Source organism: Brassica oleracea, chromosome C7 (assembly GCF_000695525.1).
Source record: "Brassica oleracea var. oleracea cultivar TO1000 chromosome C7, BOL, whole genome shotgun sequence".
In the NCBI taxonomy this organism is placed as follows: domain Eukaryota; kingdom Viridiplantae; phylum Streptophyta; class Magnoliopsida; order Brassicales; family Brassicaceae; genus Brassica; species Brassica oleracea.
This window is the reverse complement of record NC_027754.1, coordinates 3,685,985-3,705,253: the sequence shown is the minus strand read 5'-3', so window position 1 is coordinate 3,705,253 and position 19,269 is coordinate 3,685,985. Positions and strand designations below refer to the sequence as shown.

At 33.8% G+C, this 19,269-nt stretch overlaps 3 protein-coding genes across 3 annotated transcripts; 2 read left to right on the top strand and 1 right to left on the bottom strand.

Annotated features, from left to right (window-relative positions):
- Positions 1 to 1,944: 1,944 nt before the first annotated feature.
- On the top strand, positions 1,945 to 4,186 carry LOC106306716 (tubby-like F-box protein 2). Its single transcript, XM_013743438.1, has 5 exons — positions 1,945 to 2,352; positions 2,577 to 2,934; positions 3,018 to 3,105; positions 3,183 to 3,312; positions 3,384 to 4,186. Exons 2-5 carry the CDS (start codon positions 2,602 to 2,604, stop codon positions 3,958 to 3,960), a joined length of 1,128 nt encoding a protein of 375 aa, XP_013598892.1. The 5' UTR covers positions 1,945 to 2,352; positions 2,577 to 2,601; the 3' UTR covers positions 3,961 to 4,186.
- LOC106306717 (anaphase-promoting complex subunit 10) lies at positions 4,104 to 5,515 on the bottom strand. Its single transcript, XM_013743439.1, has 5 exons — positions 5,285 to 5,515; positions 5,155 to 5,210; positions 4,994 to 5,086; positions 4,806 to 4,876; positions 4,104 to 4,366 (listed from the first exon to the last, which is right to left on the bottom strand). The coding sequence occupies exons 1-5, from the start codon at positions 5,328 to 5,330 to the stop codon at positions 4,219 to 4,221; spliced, it is 414 nt and encodes a 137-aa protein (XP_013598893.1). The 5' UTR covers positions 5,331 to 5,515; the 3' UTR covers positions 4,104 to 4,218.
- A 1,345-nt stretch (positions 5,516 to 6,860) lies between these two features.
- LOC106302390 lies at positions 6,861 to 9,533 on the top strand. Its single transcript, XM_013738905.1, has one exon. The coding sequence runs from the start codon at positions 6,861 to 6,863 to the stop codon at positions 9,531 to 9,533; it is 2,673 nt and encodes an 890-aa protein (XP_013594359.1).
- The last annotated feature ends 9,736 nt before the right edge of the window (positions 9,534 to 19,269 follow it).

Genomic DNA, 19,269 nt, shown 5'->3' with positions numbered 1-19,269 from the left:
AAGAAGTGTAAAATATTACATCCCCAATGGGACATATTCGATTGAGACTTTAAATAAAAATCCTAGTACTATAATAGCCCAGAGTCTTATATCAACGAAACCAGTTGCCCATGTTTGTATCCCATTGGATAGAATCATGAAGATGCCCATCAAAACCCATTCAAGTAGAGGAAAAGTCAATTCTGGAAAATACATGCAGACTTTGGTTTTGTCGAAGATTGACGAAGATCCGAGAGATGGAGTGCACGAAAGAAATCATCTACTAAATTAGCAAACCATGAAGCATCAGGAGGTAAAGTACCAAACTTGCATCAACTAAGAGGAGAGATTAGGATTAGAATCCCGAAGACCTGAGATTTTATTCATGATAGTAGAGTCTATCAATCGCAAGATATGAGAGAATTAAGAACAAAGTCTCGAAATATTCCTCGATTAGATCGGAGACTGGTTATCTGGTGGGAATAAATCACTGGAAAACAGACTCTAGCTGATTATCAAGCAAATTTACAGCAACATTTGTTTCATAATAAAGCAGCTATCAACACAGAATAATCTGTTGTCGACAATCGAAAAAAGTCTGTAGAAATCTACGGAATGATTTAGAAGGAAAAAGTGATGATCTTCACTAAATTGAACTCACTTATTTATAGCTGTAAATCTACAACAATTTGAGATAGGAGATGTATGGAAACAATTTGAGATAGGAGATGTATGGAATGAGACGTCGTGGATGAGTGGGTCGGTAATATTAATGAAAACATTTATTGTATTTAATAAATCTAACAGAGAACAGTAACGCTACAGTTTTTTCTCAGCGGGAGGAAGAAGAAACATGTCATAACCTAAGTCAAATAATGTTTTTCGTACAGACCAACTTTAAAAATAATAGTCTTGATGTATGGTCCATCCTAAGTCAAACTTCTTGGTTTTTTAGCAAGCCCAAATTAAACTTATCACATTAATTGAAACGCACCACTTTGGAGTTAACAGACACGTGTCGAAACCAGAACACTCGACTTAATGACGTGGCGCTGAGGTGTCTTCACAGGAGAGAGACCAACATTTTTTTATATATATAGATAGATAATATATACTTAGCACGAGAAAAGAAAAGTTGAGTATTGTCCATTTGTACTTTCATAATCTCTAGTCTTACTTATTTTCTACTACAAAATTTATTTTAAAATAAAGTGTTTTCAACTCATTTTCAATTATAAAATAAATTAAAAAGGTAAAATTACTCTAAAAGGAAATAATCATATTTATTAGTTTATTTTACTCATTATTCTTTATCAAAACAGAATAAAATCGAAGCAAATAATTTATTTTAGAATGATTAAAATTGAGATAAAAATATAAAAATATATTAAATGTTTTAATACTAAATTTGATGTAATAAAATAAAGTGGGTATTTGGAACAATAATATGTATCCACGATATTTTTTGAGATAGATATTTTTGATTAGATTACATTATGTTTTAATTAATAAAAAAGGTTTGACTAAGTTTTCTATAGATCTTGATTTCTATTGTTTCATAAATAAGTGGAAAATGAACAAATACACAATACACATGAAACATTGTCATAAAAAAGAATTTTACTTTATTCTATTGTTTTTGTCTAGCTTAACATCGCTGTTAACTTTTTTTGGTGGACATTAAGAGCAGTTTTCTAAAACTTTTTGTTGGAAATTTTGGATCAAATAAAGGATTATAATTGTTTTTTAAATTTTTTGAAATATTTACATGTAATAGTAGTAACATAGTTTACCGACCAGATATGGTGATGCCACATGCAGTAAGTCATTATCATTTAAAGTCAGGTCGTTCCAAATAGGCTATTTAATTGTTTGATTAATTAAAAAAGTGTAAGAGTTAAATCTTTTTCCGACCAAACTTATTTCTCTAATATTAATAATTAAATTATTTTCTTATCTCTCTCTCTCTCTCTCTCTCTCTCTCTCTCTGTTTCTATCTATCCTGCCTTTAACGTTTCTTTGAAAACTATAAGAAAAAGCAGAGACTTCGGATTCCTTTTTCTTTTCTAAGAAGAGATAGAGAGAGACAGAGAGAGAGAGGTTCGTTTTGCATCCCTGAGATCAGCGGCGGAGTTATAACGACGGGGGAATCATGCAAACGTAGTCACCAACGAAACCGTCTTTCTTCCCGGAGACAAAGAGGCAGCGATGATTGTCTCTGTTTCTTCGTTTTCTCTCTCCGATCTGGCCTCGCTGATCCGGTGAAGAAGAAGAAGAAGAAGCTCCCCGCCGATCGAATCTTGCAGCTCCTTCTTTTCTCGAAAGAGATTTCTTTTCAATCATTTCGTCGTTTGATCCATCGATTTCATCGAGGTTAGTTTTTTTCTTTTTCTTTTTTATTTATTTATTTATTTTGCATTTCACATCTTGTCCTAGATCTGTTGCATATAGTTCTTGTCGGAATATAAAGACTTGGTATGTTTTGGTTTTAAGTAATGTTCCAATGGATCTTATGAAACTAATTCGAAGATCTTGTATTTATGTCTATCAAAGTCTTACGCTTTGTCTTATTCCTAAAAACATGATTCTGATTGCAGTTTTTGGCATGCTGTAAAAAGAGAGATGTCTTTTAAAAGCATCCTTCGTGATCTGAAGGAAGTGAGGGATGGACTTGGAGGGATCTCTAAGCGAACCTGGTCAAAGTCTTCCCACATTGCTCCTGATCATACAGTGACACCGTCGGAGAACATCCCTCAGAGCCCCTGGGCTTCTTTGCCGCCTGAGTTGCTCCATGAGATTGTCAGGAGGGTTGAAGAGAGCGAGGCCGCTTGGCCCGCTCGAGCGGCCGTTGTCTCTTGTGCTTCTGTCTGTAAATCGTGGAGAGGAATCACAATGGAGACTGTGAGAGTCCCTGAGCAGTGTGGGAAACTCACTTTCCCTATCTCATTGAAACAGGTAAAAGACAGTTTCCAAAATTTCTTCATCATCATTATGTTCAAAGGGCGGGCTCAGTCTGTTTGTTTGATTTGTGAGCACAGCCGGGTCCGCGAGACCTTCCTATTCAATGCTTTATTAAAAGGAACAGAGCAACAGCTACATATATTCTTTACTATGGCTTGATGCCTTGTGAGTGATCTTTTATCTCTTAGACAAAAAGTTGTCCGCAACAATGGTTCTTACCATGATCCTTATTTGAGTTTCAGCTGAGACGGAGAAGGACAAGCTATTGTTAGCAGCAAGAAGGGTTAGAAGAGCTACATGCACTGACTTTGTAATCTCGCTTTCTGCAAAAAACTTCTCACGGAGAAGCAGCACTTATGTTGGCAAGCTAAGGTAAGCAAATTACATTTGATTTTAATTAAGCTCCTTTCGCTAAATATGATCTACTTGTATTGTTGGGATAGGTCTGGTTTTCTAGGAACCAAGTTCACAATATATGACAACCAAACAGCATCATCCACTGCACAAGCTCAACCTAAGCAAGCATCTCCTAAGTTACCTGCTACAAGCTATACCTCAGGAAGCATAACCTACGAGCTCAATGTTCTTCGGACAAGGGGACCTAGAAGAATGCATTGCGTTATGGACTCTATACCACTCTCTTCTGTTATCTCTGAGCCATCATTAGTTAAAGAAGAAGTATCTTCAGGCGAAACCAGCTCAACACACAAAGAGAATATCTCTTTGGATCAGCCGCTGGTTCTCAAAAACAAATCCCCGAGATGGCACGAGCAGTTGCAGTGCTGGTGCCTCAACTTCAAGGGGAGAGTGACCGTTGCTTCGGTCAAGAACTTCCAGCTTGTGGCAGACATTGACCCTTCTTTAGATGCGCTGCCTGAAGAGCATGAGAGAGTGATCTTACAGTTTGGCAAAATCGGCAAGGACATTTTCACCATGGATTATCGTTATCCTCTCTCTGCTTTTCAAGCTTTTGCTATATGCATCAGCAGCTTTGACACCAAACCGGCTTGCGAAGGTTAAAGTTGACTGCTGAGTGAAATCCAATTATCTCTGCAAATCATCCATCATAGAAGGCCTTTCTGATCTTCTTTGAGCCATGAAAATGCTTTTTGTATTATGCTTTAAAACTGCCTATCCTAATTCACTGTGACGAAAACTTGATGGGGCTCTTCGGTGGATAAGCTTTAATGAATGTAATGATTGTTGTATCCAACGTAATATATAAACAGAAAGCTTTACACAACAACATATAATCTTTCACAATTAAACTTTCTCATCTCAGTGTGGAATAAGTGAGAAACTCCGTTGAAGTAAACTGAAATGGTTGGCGCGGAATACGATTCCTGCAATCGAAAAGGCATACGCACGGTCTAGGTGGTTTGACAAAATGGATATCTGCAACATGAATGTATTGACGAATGTATCCCTGCGACGAGAAACGGAATGGTTAAAGTTATCACCTCACTGCTTAGTAACCTACTCAAACAAGTTCGTCTAGACATCTAGTAAGTAAAACCTAAAAGGCAATCGTTCCAAAACTGAGTATTGGAAATGGAAACTCGCTAGATTAAGAAACGTCTAAGCAAATACTAATAACTCCTGCAAGAGCTACTCTGAAGAATGAGACCGTCTTGACTTAAAGCTGATCATAGAGCTAACATAATAGCAAATAGTAGTAACCAACCCGAAACGGAGCTGAAACACTTGTGAGTCTTAAATGGTCCTCTACCTAAAATACCCAGACTTGATAAGAACCGACTCGAACTAGTAGCAACACTCGGTTCATCTTATCAGAGCAGCTAGCTAGATTGTTTACCAAAGAAACTACTAACAAGAAACCATAGTTTTGAAAATGCAGCACATACCGTGGATCAGTTCCAGACATAGATACACAAACCCAACCAGATGGCTTTACAAGTTCCACACTTTTTATCTCCTAAACAAATGAAGAGAAGCAGACAACAACAAGAAACATCAATCAACCCACATCACAAACTAGAAGAAATTAAAAAAAATAAAAAAATCTCTTCTTTGTTATCAAAAAAAGGATTACCTTTAAGTTATGAAAGCCATCACCAGCACGAATAGAGATCTTACTGGGTGTATAGCTCTCGTCCAGCTTAAAGTCCAAGTACAAAACCACCAACTTTCAAATTACAAAAGGGTGTCAAAATCAATAAAAAGGATCAGAATCCTTTTGTATCAGAATCATACCTGTAATCTCACTTTCTTCTGGAATTGGATGTTAATCAGATGTGGTTGCAATCCATCTGATTTGCAAAAAGTACGAAACTTTCAATTTTTGAGAAATGATTAGAGAAAGAGATAAGATTTAGGGTTTAACTGCCAAAAGGTTTCGAGATCGTCGTCTCGGAGAGTGTTGACGCCATTGCCGGGCTTGCAAGAGCTAACGCTCCAAGCTGCGTTCTTCCCCATCTCTCTCAGATCGCCTTCTACGGTTAGCTTATCGTTTCCTCCTCTGATCTTCCCTTCTTCCTCCGATTCCGATGTCGAGATCCGAGTTAAAACCCTTCCAGCGACGAGGTTTTGAATTCGTCTTTTGGCTCGGTGGACAACATCGTGTCGTTAATGAACGCCTAAACGACATGTGGTTTGTCTTTGTTAACAAGAAACGTCATGATTTTGTCCTTTTTGAATAAAGAGAGAGCAAACAAAACATTTTGGAAACCGGAATGCTTCTTCACAAAAAAAAAAGAAGAAGAAAAACTTTAGAGGAGAGAACACAAAAAAAGAAAAGAAAAACCGCTCATTATGTTAGTAGTCACAATTTTTTTTGTTTAGTTTGTTATACGTAACTTACGCTATTTCGTTAGAGTAGTGTAAACTCTAAAGGGTGTAACTTGTAACCATTATAAGAACATTACGAACGGATAGAAAATAATGAGTAGAAATAAAATTTTAAGAATGATAAAAAATGATGATTTTTTATCAAAATTAATAAGGAACACATTTGTTATATAATTCTCTACGATCAAAAAAATCAGAAGAAATGAAAAAAAAAAAAAAATTTATGAAAGGTAATTTTTAAAAGAATATTAAAGAATGAAGTGTTTATCTTCATTTTCTTGGTTACCATTCAAATTCTAATTCTCTCTAACAAATTAGTATAAGTTACATATAACAACATGATTAGTAATATATGGTATATTAACGTAGATTCCAGAAATAAATTATTATTTAAATGGAATATAAAACAAATTTATTTTCTATTCTAGTAAAATATATGAAAAATAAAATATAATAATAAAAAAATTATGATTAAATTTTTTTGTGAATGAAATGGAGTAGCCTTCCCATGTTTTATGAATAAGAATACTTTTACAATCTCCTAAACTCTCAAATAACTTTATGTGCAAGCAATACAATTATCATCACGATCTCAAGTTCTTCGAGTTGGTCCTTCTACCTCAGTGATCATCTTCTAGGTCTGTGCATCCCCTTTCTTCTAATCCGCAAGTAGGGTTACTAGCTTGGGACTTACGTTACATGTTTACTGTCTCATTGGTATCGGAGCATAAACTCCTCAGGACCGAGCTATGGATACAAGGTCAACCACCACTTTGAGCGACATGAGCAAACAAATCGATGAGTTACGTTCATCGTAAACACAACAAACGGAAGACATCCGTAAAGAACTAGGAGGCGAAATCACAGCACCAAAGGCAATAATAGAGAAGTATTTCGCTAACACCCCACCACCCTTTAATCAACGTGAAGGGAAACAAACTGAAGCAGCATCAGCCCTTACAATTGGGGGAACATCTCCACTAACAGATCCACCTGACCGCCACAACCCAGAGCACAGTACATCAAAATCAACCCATGTGAACAGAGACAACAATAACAATCCACCTCTCCCCAACGGACTATCAGCTCGACTAACGAAAATAGGGTTCCCTATGTTCGACGGTTCAGAACTCCGAGAATGGATTTATCGCTGCGAACAGTTCTTCTCAATTGACAGTACACCACCAGAGTTGAAGGTTCGTCTCGCCTCTCTTCACATGACGGGCAAAGAACTCCCATGGCATCACTCATATCTCGCAAATCGCTACAACATCTTCCCACTATGGCCGGAATATGTTGCTGCAGCATCTTACCGTTTCAGCGAACTTTATGATGATCCCTTATCAGAATTAGTCAGCTTGAAACAAGTCAACGAATCCGTCGATGAGTATTTGGAGAAGTTTGATAGTGCCATGACTAGGATCACGCTAGCTCCGGCTCACGCACTAAGCATATTTTTGACAAACATACACCAACACCTAGCTTTTCATGTGCGCCAATTCAAAGTCAATTCAATACCAGAAGCAGCAAAAATAGCTAAACTACACGAGCTATCCCTGTCGCACACGTCTACAAAGCCACCTCGTACTATCTTTAATTCATCTCAGAGATCAAACTTCTCACAATCCAACAAATATCAACACAGCAACTCAACAGCAATAGCGACTACCAATGTCGGCAGTCAAAATAATAAACCCCTAATCGCCAACACTCCTCAAAAGCGGCTCTCTTTCGAAGAGATGCAGGAGCGAAAACGAAAGGGTTTATGCATGTTCTGTGAGGAACCATTCACACCGGGTCATCAACTTAAACATCGGCATGCTGAGATCTTATTCTTAGAAGCTGATACAGAGTTTGATGAAGAAATTGCGTTAGAGGAACAGATACGAGAAACAACTCTCGCTGATGAAGATGACAAAGTTCCTACTATCTCTGTGCATGCTTTAAACGGGTGTCCGACATTCAACTGCATGCGTTTAATGGGTCAATACGGAAAGAGGAAGCTCCATATATTAATCGACCGAGGCAGTACTCACAACTTCCTCGATATACAAAGGGCTAAAGGCTTAGGGTGCTCATTGACCCCAACCAAACCGATGTCAATAGTAGCAGCAAGCGGTGACTTGATCACCAAGTATAAATGCAATCCTTTTACGTGGAAGATGCAGGGATATGGATTCAGCACTGAGATTAGGACGTTACCGCTAGGATGTAGCGAACTGGTGCTAGGCGTCCAATGGCTATCAACATTGGGACCAATTCTCTGGGATTTTCTAAACCTACGTATGGAATTTACTTTCCAGGGTCGCAAACACGTACTGAGAGGAATATCACCCAATAGCGCCAAGATAATCACAGGAAGCAGTCTCAACAAACTAATGCTACAGGAACCTCAGATTTCTCTTCTTCATCTTCGCGAACTGGATAATACACAGAGATCACTCGACTCTGAAACAATCTTATACCACATAGAAGCTAGTGGAGAAAACAGAGACGATAGTGGATCATTGCAACAACTGTTGTCCTCTTTTGCTGACATCTTTGAGGAACCGACCACACTACCACCATACCGGGAAGGTTTTAACCACAAAATCCCGCTGGAAGCAGGAGCAAATCCTGTTAGCTTGCGCCCTTATCGGTACTCTGCGTTACAAAAGGACTCGATTGATAAGATGATTCGAGAGATGCTTGATCAAGGCATCTTTCAGTACAGCTCCAGCCCTTATGCATCTCCTATAGTGCTCGTTAAAAAGAAAGACGGGTCTTGGAGACTCTGCGTCGACTACAGATGCCTCAACAAGCAAACCATCAAAGACAAATATCCAATACCGCTACTAGAGGACTTACTCGATGAACTGGGAGGTTCTAAATTCTTCTCCAAGTTGGACTTAAGAGCTGGATTCCATCAACTCCGAATGTCACCTGACGACGTGCATAAGACAGCCTTCAAAACACACTCTGGCCATTTAGAATACCTCGTTATGCCCTTTGGTCTTACAAACGCGCCATGCACATTCCAAGGCCTTATGAACCACGTCTTTGAGCCAATACTTCGGAATTTTCTTCTAGTTTTCTTCGACGACATACTCATCCATAGCAAAAGTTGGGACGATCACCTCGAACACTTGGATATGGTTTTTTCTATACTCCGACATCAACAGTTATACCTCAAGATGTCTAAGTGTACCTTCGGCTCTACAAGAATTGAATATCTTGGTCACTTCATATCTAATGAGGGCGTCAGTACCGACCCTACCAAGATAAAAGCTGTGGAGAGTTGGCCTACTCCAACGAACCAGAAACAAGTTCGCAGCTTCTTGGGTCTCGCAAATTATTATCGAAGGTTTATACAGGGATATAGCATTATTGCTCGCACTCTTACTCTACTACTTCGTAAAGATGGATTCACATGGGGACCAGATGAATCAACAGCTCTCTGTTTGCTTAAGGAAGCACTTACTTCTGCACCTGTCCTCGCGTTACCAGGTTTTACAAAGACATTTATTGTCGAAACCGACGCCTCGAACACCGGCATTGGTGCAGTGCTCATTCAGGATAATCATCCTATATGCTACATCAGTCGAGCTTTGGGAAAGCGCCATGAAGGGTTATCAGTTTATGAGAAAGAATTGCTTGTTGTTGTTCATGCAGTGCAAACTTGGAGCCCTTACTTGACTCATAACAAGTTTATCATTCGGACAGACCAAAAAAGCCTAAAGTTCTTACTGGAGCAGAAGATCACTACCCCTTTTCAACATATGTGGTTGTCAAAATTGATGGGATAGACCTTCGAAATCCAGTACAAGCAAGGAAAATAAAACATCGCAGCTGACGCTTTGTCACAAGTAACTGGTTCTCATCTACTTTACCTCACGCTTTCTCAGATTCACCACGGGTTTTACAAAGAACTTAAGATCTTGCGGGACACTGACCGACTCTTCAGAAAATCATCTCAGAGTTGCAGATTAAACCTTCAACACACGCCTCTTATTCTTTCATCAACAGTGAACTTCGACGTCGTGGCAAACTGGTGGTAGGTAATAATCCATCGGTGAAACTTCATATTTTTAAATGGCTACATGATTCTGCAATCGGAGGCCATTCTGGTCGCGACTCAACTTTGCATCGGATCAAATCTCTGTTCTATTGGCCTAAAATGAGCTTGGAGGTTCAAAACTATGTTCGCAACTGCTCCACATGCCAATGCAACAAATATGATCAAGCCGCCAAGCCAGGATTACTCCAACCGCTTCCAGTTCTTGCAGGGGTTTGGGAATCCATCAGTCTTGATTTCATTGAGGGCCTTCCTCCTTCAGCTGGCAAACATTGTATTCTGGTAGTCATCGATAGATTGAGCAAGAACTCCCACTTTCTCGCTCTTTCCCATCCGCACTAGATGTTGCGAAAGTTTATTTAAACGAAGTCTTTCATCTGCATGGAATGCCCAAGGATATAACTAGTGACCATTATCCCATGTTCCTAAGTGAGGTTTGGAGAGAAATGTTCCGTGTCCATGGAGTGGACTTGAAGTATTCCACTGCTTATCACCCACAGTCAGACGGGCAAACTGAGGTCACTAATAAGACTTTGGAAACGTACCTTCACTGCACGACTTCAGACGCCCCACACACATGGAGTGACTGGCTGCCTCTCGCCGAGTGGTGGTATAACACTACTTACCATACAGCAATTCGCAGCACGCCTTTTGAAGTCATCTACGGCCAACCTCCTCCAGTTCATCTTCCATACCTTCCTAGAGAAAGCACTTCACCTACAGTTGACAGAACTTTACAGCGCCGGGAAGAGTTGATATATATGATGAAATTTCACCTTTTGCGAGCCTAAAACAGAATGAAACAGTATGCGGATTCTCGTCGCTCTGTTCGCGAGTTCCAGATAGGTAATTACGTCTATTTAAAGCTTCAACCGTACCACCAGCACTCTCTCAAAGGTCGTCATCTTCCCCACAAGCTCTCACCACGGTTCTATGGACCCTTTGAAATACTAGACCGTGTTGGACCTCTCGCTTGCAAGCTTCAACTTCCACCAGGCTCGGCTATACATAATGTCTTCCATGTCAGCGAGTTGAAACTCTGCCAAAATCCACCAACTACAGCTCCAACTTTGCCTCAATACCTCACTGATATCGGTAAAGATAAGGAACCTGCAGCAATACTCGAGAAAAAAAATGGTGAACCGCCAGAATCGAGCTGTCACAAAGGTGCTGGTCCAGTGGAAAGGTCAGTCTCCAGACAGTGCCACTTGGGAGTTCTATCAAGACTTTGTGGCTAAGTACCCCGATTTTCACACTTGAGGACACGTATGTTTTCAAAGGGGGAGTATTGTGACAGGATTATGTCACTACTTTAGATACGCCGACTTAAGTGTTTTATGAATTGGTTTTATTTATATTTTTTATCTCGGATCATTATCAATCTGTTAGGATGATTATCTTAAGTGTTTTGAGATAAGGATTCTTTGTTTTATATAAGGCGTAGCCTTCCCATGTTTTATGAATAAGAATACTTTTACAATCTCCTAAACTCTCAAATAACTTTCTGTGCAAGCAATACAATTATCATCACGATCTCAGGTTCTTCGAGTTGATCCTTCTACCTCAGTGATCATCTTCTAGGTATGTGCATCCCCTTTCTTCTAATCCGCAAGTAGGGTTACTAACTTGGGACTTACGTTACAGGTTTACTGTCTCACCTTCTTCCTCCGATTCCGATGATTCTGTCGCCATATCTTAACTCCGACGTCGAGATCCGAGTTAAAACCCTTCCAGCGACGAGGTTTTGAATTCGTCTTTTGGCTCGGTGGACAGCATCGTGTCGTTAATGAACGCTAAACGACATGTGGTTTGTTTTCGTTAACAAGAAACCTCATTGATTTTTTCCTTTTTGAATAAAGAGAGAACAAACAAAACATTTTGGAAACTGGAAGCTTCTTCACAAAAAAAAAGAAGAAGAAAAACTTAGAGGAGAGAACACAAAAAAAGAAAAGAAAAACCGCTCATTATGTTACTAGTCACAATTTTTTTTGTTTAGTTTGTTATATGTAACTTACACTATTTCGTTAGAGTAGTGTAAACTCTAAAGGTGTAACTTGTAACCATTATAAGAACATTACGAACAAATAGAAAATAATGAGTAGAAATAAAATTTTAAGAATGATAAAAAATGATGATTCTTTATCAAAATTAATAAGAAACATATTCGTTCTATAATTCTCTACAGTCAAAAAAATCAGAAGAAATGGAAAAAAAAATTCTTATGAAAGGTAATTTTTAAAAGAATATTAAAGAATGTAGTGTTTATCTTCATTTTCTTGGTTACCATTCAAATTCTAATTATCTCTAACAAATTAGTATAAGTTACATAAAACAACATGATTAGTAATATATGGTATATTAACGTAGATTCCAGAAATAAATTATTATTTAAATGGAATATAAAACAAATTTATTTTCTATTCTTGTAAAATATATGAAAAATAAAATATAATAATAAAAATTTTATGATTAAACTTTTTTGTGAATGAAATGGAGTAGTTTTTTGGCATTCCTTTTTTCTAATTTTTTCAGTCTATTCCTAAACTTGACTATCATTTAAAAGAAATTGCCAAAAATACTATATTCATAATGCCACTTTGCATGTTAACACTAAACATTTTTACCTTCTTTTTTAAAGAAGAAAAAATAAATTTATAACCCTAACGGTAACTAATCTAGATTTAGGGTTTAGAGTTGAGGGGTGGGTAGGGTTTTTGGAATGTGAAATTTAGGATTCTAATAAATATATAAATAAATGCTAAAAACAAATTAAATCTTTTAAAAAAATATTTTCGAATTTCAAAAAAAAAAATATGAAAAAGAAATTCGAAAAGATTCAAAGAAAGAAAAAATTATAAGAAGTTCGAATTTGAAAAAGTTTGATTCAAAAACATATATTTTTTTAATTTAAATAATAATTTAATATATATATATAGCAAGAGTATAAGAGTCTTTTGCCTGTTAATGAAAAATGTATTTTTGAAAATGTCTTTTTAGTGATGGTAAACATGAAAATTTCTCATCATTTACGGCTTTAGTTTTTTTAATTATTTCCTTTTAACATAAAAAACTCTATATTGTTACGTATTTTGGTCTCTTTAGTAAAGTTACTAGTACATATATTTAAAATATCTAATTTTTAAAAGTGATTTTTTTTTTGGAAAAATCTTAAGTGAAATATTTTTTTAATATATGAAGTTAATTTAACAATCAACTTAACAAGTCGTAAACAACCGGGTTCAAAATCCATGAGGTAAGACCCATCTCTTTTACTAATTTCATTTCTTGCATCAACGAATTAAACTCTGCAGAATAAGTTACTTGATATTTAGTTTTGGAAAGTGCCAAAGATATCACATTCATAGTACCACTTTTTATGTTTACACTAACCACTTTTACCCTCACTTTTAATGAAGGGTAAAAGGCGTTTATAACCCTAGGGTTAACTAATCTGTCTTTCGGAGTAAAGCAAGTTGTGCAGGCAGCCGTTGAATCCACCTCCTACTAGTGTTGTGTTCCTTGTGTTTTAGTTTCTCGGGTCTCTCCTTTCAAGCCCGTCTCGGCTCAACCTTCCATCCGGCTACTACAAGTTTGTATCGATATTTGAAGTCATGTTCGTTGCAAAGCGTAACGGTTTCAAGTTCGATTGATTTCTCCTTCCATGTTTTTCACCTTTCTTTGCCTTGGAAGTATGTTTTAGAGGATTTGCAGTTTGTTCATCACATCTTGTAAACCTCAACAGTTCATTTCTGAAATGATATTTACAATTTATGAAAAAAAAAGGATTATAATAAATATATAAATAAATACATAAAATAATAAAACAGTTTCCAAAATAATTTCGATTTTCAAAAAGAAATTTTGAAAAAAAAATCAAAAAATCAAAAAAATCAAAAACAAAATTTATAAAAAAGTTTGGATTTGTAAAAGTATAATTCGAAAAACATATTTTTTTATTTTTATTTTATTTAAATAATTATTTATTATATATATAGAAAACAAGGGTATAAGAGTCTTTTGCCACTTAATGAAGAAAATATTTTTCAAAATCTCTCTTTAGCAGTGGTAAACATGATTAATGGTACTAAGAAAATGGTAAATATGAAAATTTCTCATTTAGTTTTTGCATCAAAACAACATGTATCTATATCTACCTCCACTACTATACTACTGCTAAGTATAGCGCTTTCATTTGTCTCTTTTTTTTTTTGATCTAAAGCGCCTTTATTTTTATAAGATGCGTCTATTTGACAGAAAAAAAAATAGCATAAGAGTTTCCAACAATCACCCTTATTAACCTCTGCAGAATAGCCTTAAATAAGAAGATAAGACAATGATGGTACTTAAAGTTTTTTTAAAACTTTACCTATTACATTTTACTTCTCAGTATTACTAAAAATTAATTATAATCACTAAACTTTCAAAAAACAATAAAACATAATATTTATAAGATACTAAAATAAATGCCTTTGTGAAATATAATAATATGGAGTCATATATAATAAATAGTATAAAAGTGTTAACAAAATATTTTTAATCAAAATATTTTTTAATAAGATATAAAAATTGCTATTAAAATATAATATATAAAAAGTTTTTTCATGGGATTGTGAAACATATAATTGTAGAAACTAAAATGAAAGTAAATTGTGTGACAAGGAAGTGAATAGTACACCCTCAAATTGGACCATGTTGAAAAATGAATTGTCTCTTTATACCTTTGAGTGCATTGCTTTTGTCCCAATATAACTTTGATTTTGTAAATACAAAATTAACCCTAAACTTAACAAATAACATAATTTATAAACCTTAAATATTAATAATACATATTTTTTAAAAAAAAATCTCGTTAAAAAGACCTAAAAGACTAAGAATCTTCGTCCCTTGTTTACCCGATTCCAAGGTGAGTAATCTGCCTCATTTTTATTTATCAACAATGAATCTCCAGACATTATTCACATTCCATCTCCATGCACCACATGTTAGATAGATATGAACCATTTGATTTGATGAAAAAGAGATATGGAAAAAAGGAAGAAGATCGTTAAATAAAAAAAAAAGTTGAACAACATGATTCAATGTTAGTCAACATCAAGAACAAGATAAATTTGAACAAAATTAGTTAGGATTGCTTTCTATATTTTCTCAGATTTATAAACTTGAATATACAAAAATATAAAATACATATTTTAAAAACAATAGAACATAGACAAAAGGTTATAATACATATTATAAAAATATAGAACATATAAAAAAAGGTTAGAATAAAAATTCTACCCTGTTTAGAACATAGCATACATACAAGAACTCACAGTTTTATCTACGATATATAATAGAGTAAAAGATATAATGCAAGTTAACATATTCTAATTTTTTTGAAAATGAGTAAAAATTCTACAATATATATATATATATATATATATATATATATATATATATATGAATAACAGAGGTCTTTATTTAAAATTGTGTCAGACGTATTCTATATTTGGATAGATCATATATAATACTTAACAATACAAATTATAACTTTTATAAAACATATAAAATAAGTTAGAATGTCTATTATATCCGCGTAAAAATGTTATAATATATATTCTAACAAATTTAGATCAACATATCCAAAATGTTTTTGGAATTCAATTTTTGTATATCAAAAGAGAGAAAACGGTCAAATAAATACTAAACTTACACCCTTTTGCCAAAAAAAGCATGAACTCTTCGTTAATCCAAACAATATATGAACTTGTGTTGACCAAGCCAAATTAGGTATAACTTTTATCAACACAGATTTTCACTTTACCGGCATTTATTTTTATAACGGAAATCAAAACAATTTTGTTTTATTAAAATAAAAAGACTAACAAAATTCACCGTAAAAATATTGAACTTACACATTTTTACTAAAAGCATTAATTATTCACCGATAAAAAAATATAAACTTATTTTCGGTTTGGATTTGGATTCTTGATTTATATATAATTTGTCTTAACCAAAACAAGCTTATAATTTTGGATCAATGAAAGGTTCATGCTTTTTTTAGCAAAAATGGATAATTTTAGAATTTTATGGTGAATTTTATTAATTTTTATTTTAGCAAAAAAATATTTCTGATAAAAATAAATGTTGGTTAAGTGAAAAGTAATGTTGACTAAAGTTATACCTAATTTGGCTCGGTTAACATAAGTTCATATATATTTTTGGATTAATGAAGAGTTCATGATTTTTTTTGGCAAAAGCATGTAAGTTTGGTATTTACTTGACCGTTTTCTCTATCAAAAGATGTAAACTATTCTCATTATGGTATTGTTTTTTCATGTTTTCTGATTTATATATAATCTTTTAGTAGAGGATAATCCGCGCGCATGCGCATAGTGAGTTTTTATACTAATATTTGTTCATTAAATGGTTTTAACATTTTGCAACACTATAATCTTTATCGATTGTAAAATGACGAATACAAATGTTGGTCTCTTAAATGTATCATCGTTGTTGAACAATTAACGTATAACAACTCATTTTAATTATTTTTAAAATTTCATATGCACAAAAATAAATTAAGTTTTGCGGCTGACACAAATTATAAAAACCAGATAGGCAACATCAACTGTAAAATGACAAAAGGAGATTAGGTTTTCTGCTTTCGATTTGTTTACTGTTGACTCTCCATAAGTGATTTCATTTTCTAACTCTATAAATTTGTGCTTTTGTTCTCATTTATGTTCAACTGATATGAGTTATGTTTTTTTTTTAACTTCTTCTGTGAATTTCGTGAATTACATGTGTCAATTAAAAAAGATGGACATCTGTAAAAATTAGTTCCACTCCAGATACATATTTAAGAATAAAAAATTTGAAGAAAATCACCGGGAAACTTTATTCACAGGTTAGTGTTCAAATATAATATATCAAGCTGTTATAGAATATAAGTACAGACTCGAAATAAAAATGTTTGTCTATTATATATTCACTAGTTCGGTCTAAAAATCATTTAATTCTAGAACAACAAAACAAATTACTTATTTATTAACATATGCTTTTGAGGTTTAGTTACTAAAGAGCATATAGGTAAAAATATATAATACTTAATCATTCTAGTGTATGTAAACTTTGTATAAAGTAAGAACTTATAGTAAATAGTTCAAATCTCTCATTATTACAATTATAATGACTAGATAGAGTATCATGAAGAGAAAAAAATTAGACGAATGATCAAATCTCTCATTCTTCGAACAAACTAAAAAGGAAGTGATTGGAATCTTGTCATGATATTTCATTGAAAGCTTTTTAGAAATAAATTCAAGAATAAAATATATAATCTGAATGAAATAATATATATAGTGCTTCTACTATTAAAAATTCCTTCAATTTGAAGAAGTCTATTTATGAGATTGTCAGGATCAAATAACATATTAGACCACTTATTGTTTATAAAATAATATTATGGGGAATTGCCAAAAATGACTCAAAACTTGATTTTGAATACAAAAGTGTACCACAAATTCAATCAAATGCAAAAGTAACCCAAAAGGCTTGTAAATTTACAACATCCTTATGAGCAAACAAAAAACATGTATTAAGTTTTACCATTATAACCCTCCACATGAGAAGACTTGCAAAGAAGTCTTCTCAGTAGATCTTTAAAATAATTTAAAAAGTTTATAAAAAATATTTGATGGGAAAAAAATTGTAATCATGTAATAATAAACATTTATAAATGATGTAAATTTAGTTTTACTAAAATTGAATTATTTTCAACATAGATGAGTAAATGTAGACAACTCATGATAGTCTGTGGTTTAGGGTTTGGTAGCATATGTTATAGTATTATTGGTATTTTTAGGGTTAGATTTTAAAATCTTATCTTCTTTTAAAAAAATAAAATTTGATTTATACGTAGTGATTATCTAATAACTTGATTTAAACACTTTCTAAGTATCTTAAGAGTTTAAGGAAATGTTTTTTCTTAGTTATTTGATTATAGGGTCTGGAAGACTTACAAAAGACTTCTCAAGAAGTCTTCTGACATATTCCGCCTAAATTTTAGTAGAATTCTTCTGAAAGTTGACTTTTTGCAATTTACCGAAGTTTGACAGAAATTTGATTTTTTATAGAAGACTTCTCGGGGAAGACTTCTGTAGAAGTCTTCCGAAAGTCTTCTCAATGTCGCAATAAGTCTACCTGAGATACTTTTGCAATTGACTATATTTGACTTTTCCAGAGAAGTTTTCTATAGAAATATTCTCTCGTAACCAAAGGTTTGACCAAAACACGGAATAAAATTTAAGAAGATTTCTATAGAAGTTTTTCCCGAGAAGACTTCCTGAGAAGTCTTTTATAGAAATCAAATTTCTGACAAACTTCGGTCAATTACAAAACTAACCTGTTTATCCGAGAAGACTTCTAGTCTTCTATGAGATTTTTCGATTTTTTTTCTTAATAAAGAAAAGTTAGAAGACTTCTAGGGAAGTCTTCTTGATGGAGAACACATCTAGCGAAGTCTTATGAAAGTCTTTCCGAAGTCTTCTGAAAGTCTTCGCGAACAGATCTGAGAAAAAAAAACGATTTCATACCTTGAACCTGTAAGATGACTTGCTTAACTTCTCCAAGCACCCACTAACTTCACTACAAAAGCTACCAAGTCGTTAATGACCACAAATCATGAGCTTCAATGTCTCTTTGAACCTTACAAAGTTTGAAATCAAAATCTTGGGGTTTTTGGATGTTTTTGAAGAGAGAGTGAAAGATATGTGATTTGTGTGCATAAATAATGAGATATGAAGAGTAAAATCCGAAATTTTGGTGCATTAAGAGCTTCAAATTGGTTGTTCATGGTGGTTAGTGTATTGATGGCAATGAAAATATTGTAAAAAATTGGTGAAGATGAAGATGATAAGGTAAAAGACTCATTTTTTAAAAAAAAAAAGAAGAAAAAATAATGGCATTTTCGTGAATAACTCGAACTTCTAGGGTGAATAAGAAAAAAGAAAGTTTCAAAAAAAGCTTGGATTATTTTTGTGTTTGACTTGAAATTTTAGGTCATATTTGAAAAAACCCCTAAATATTAATAACATATTTAAAAAATAATTTGGATACATAAAAGTATATACATTAGAGTAAGCACATAAATCAAAATCAATACTTTTTTTTATTTACAATCATGTTTTTGGTAAATAAATCAAAACAATCATTTAATTTAATTTATATGGTATATAATTAAACTTTAGTGGTATTGACATAGAAATATATAGTATATTTTAATAAAAATATTTATTATTGACACTTTTACTCATATGATTTTATTAACATTTGTATATTTGTTATAACAAAAGTTTAAACCGTTAATCACAAAACTTTTAATGTGAGATTTATCAATACAAATTTCAAAATTAAAATATTAAGATCTCAATAATTTTTCAATGCAAATTTTATAATTAACATATTTATATATTTTATATAGTATATAA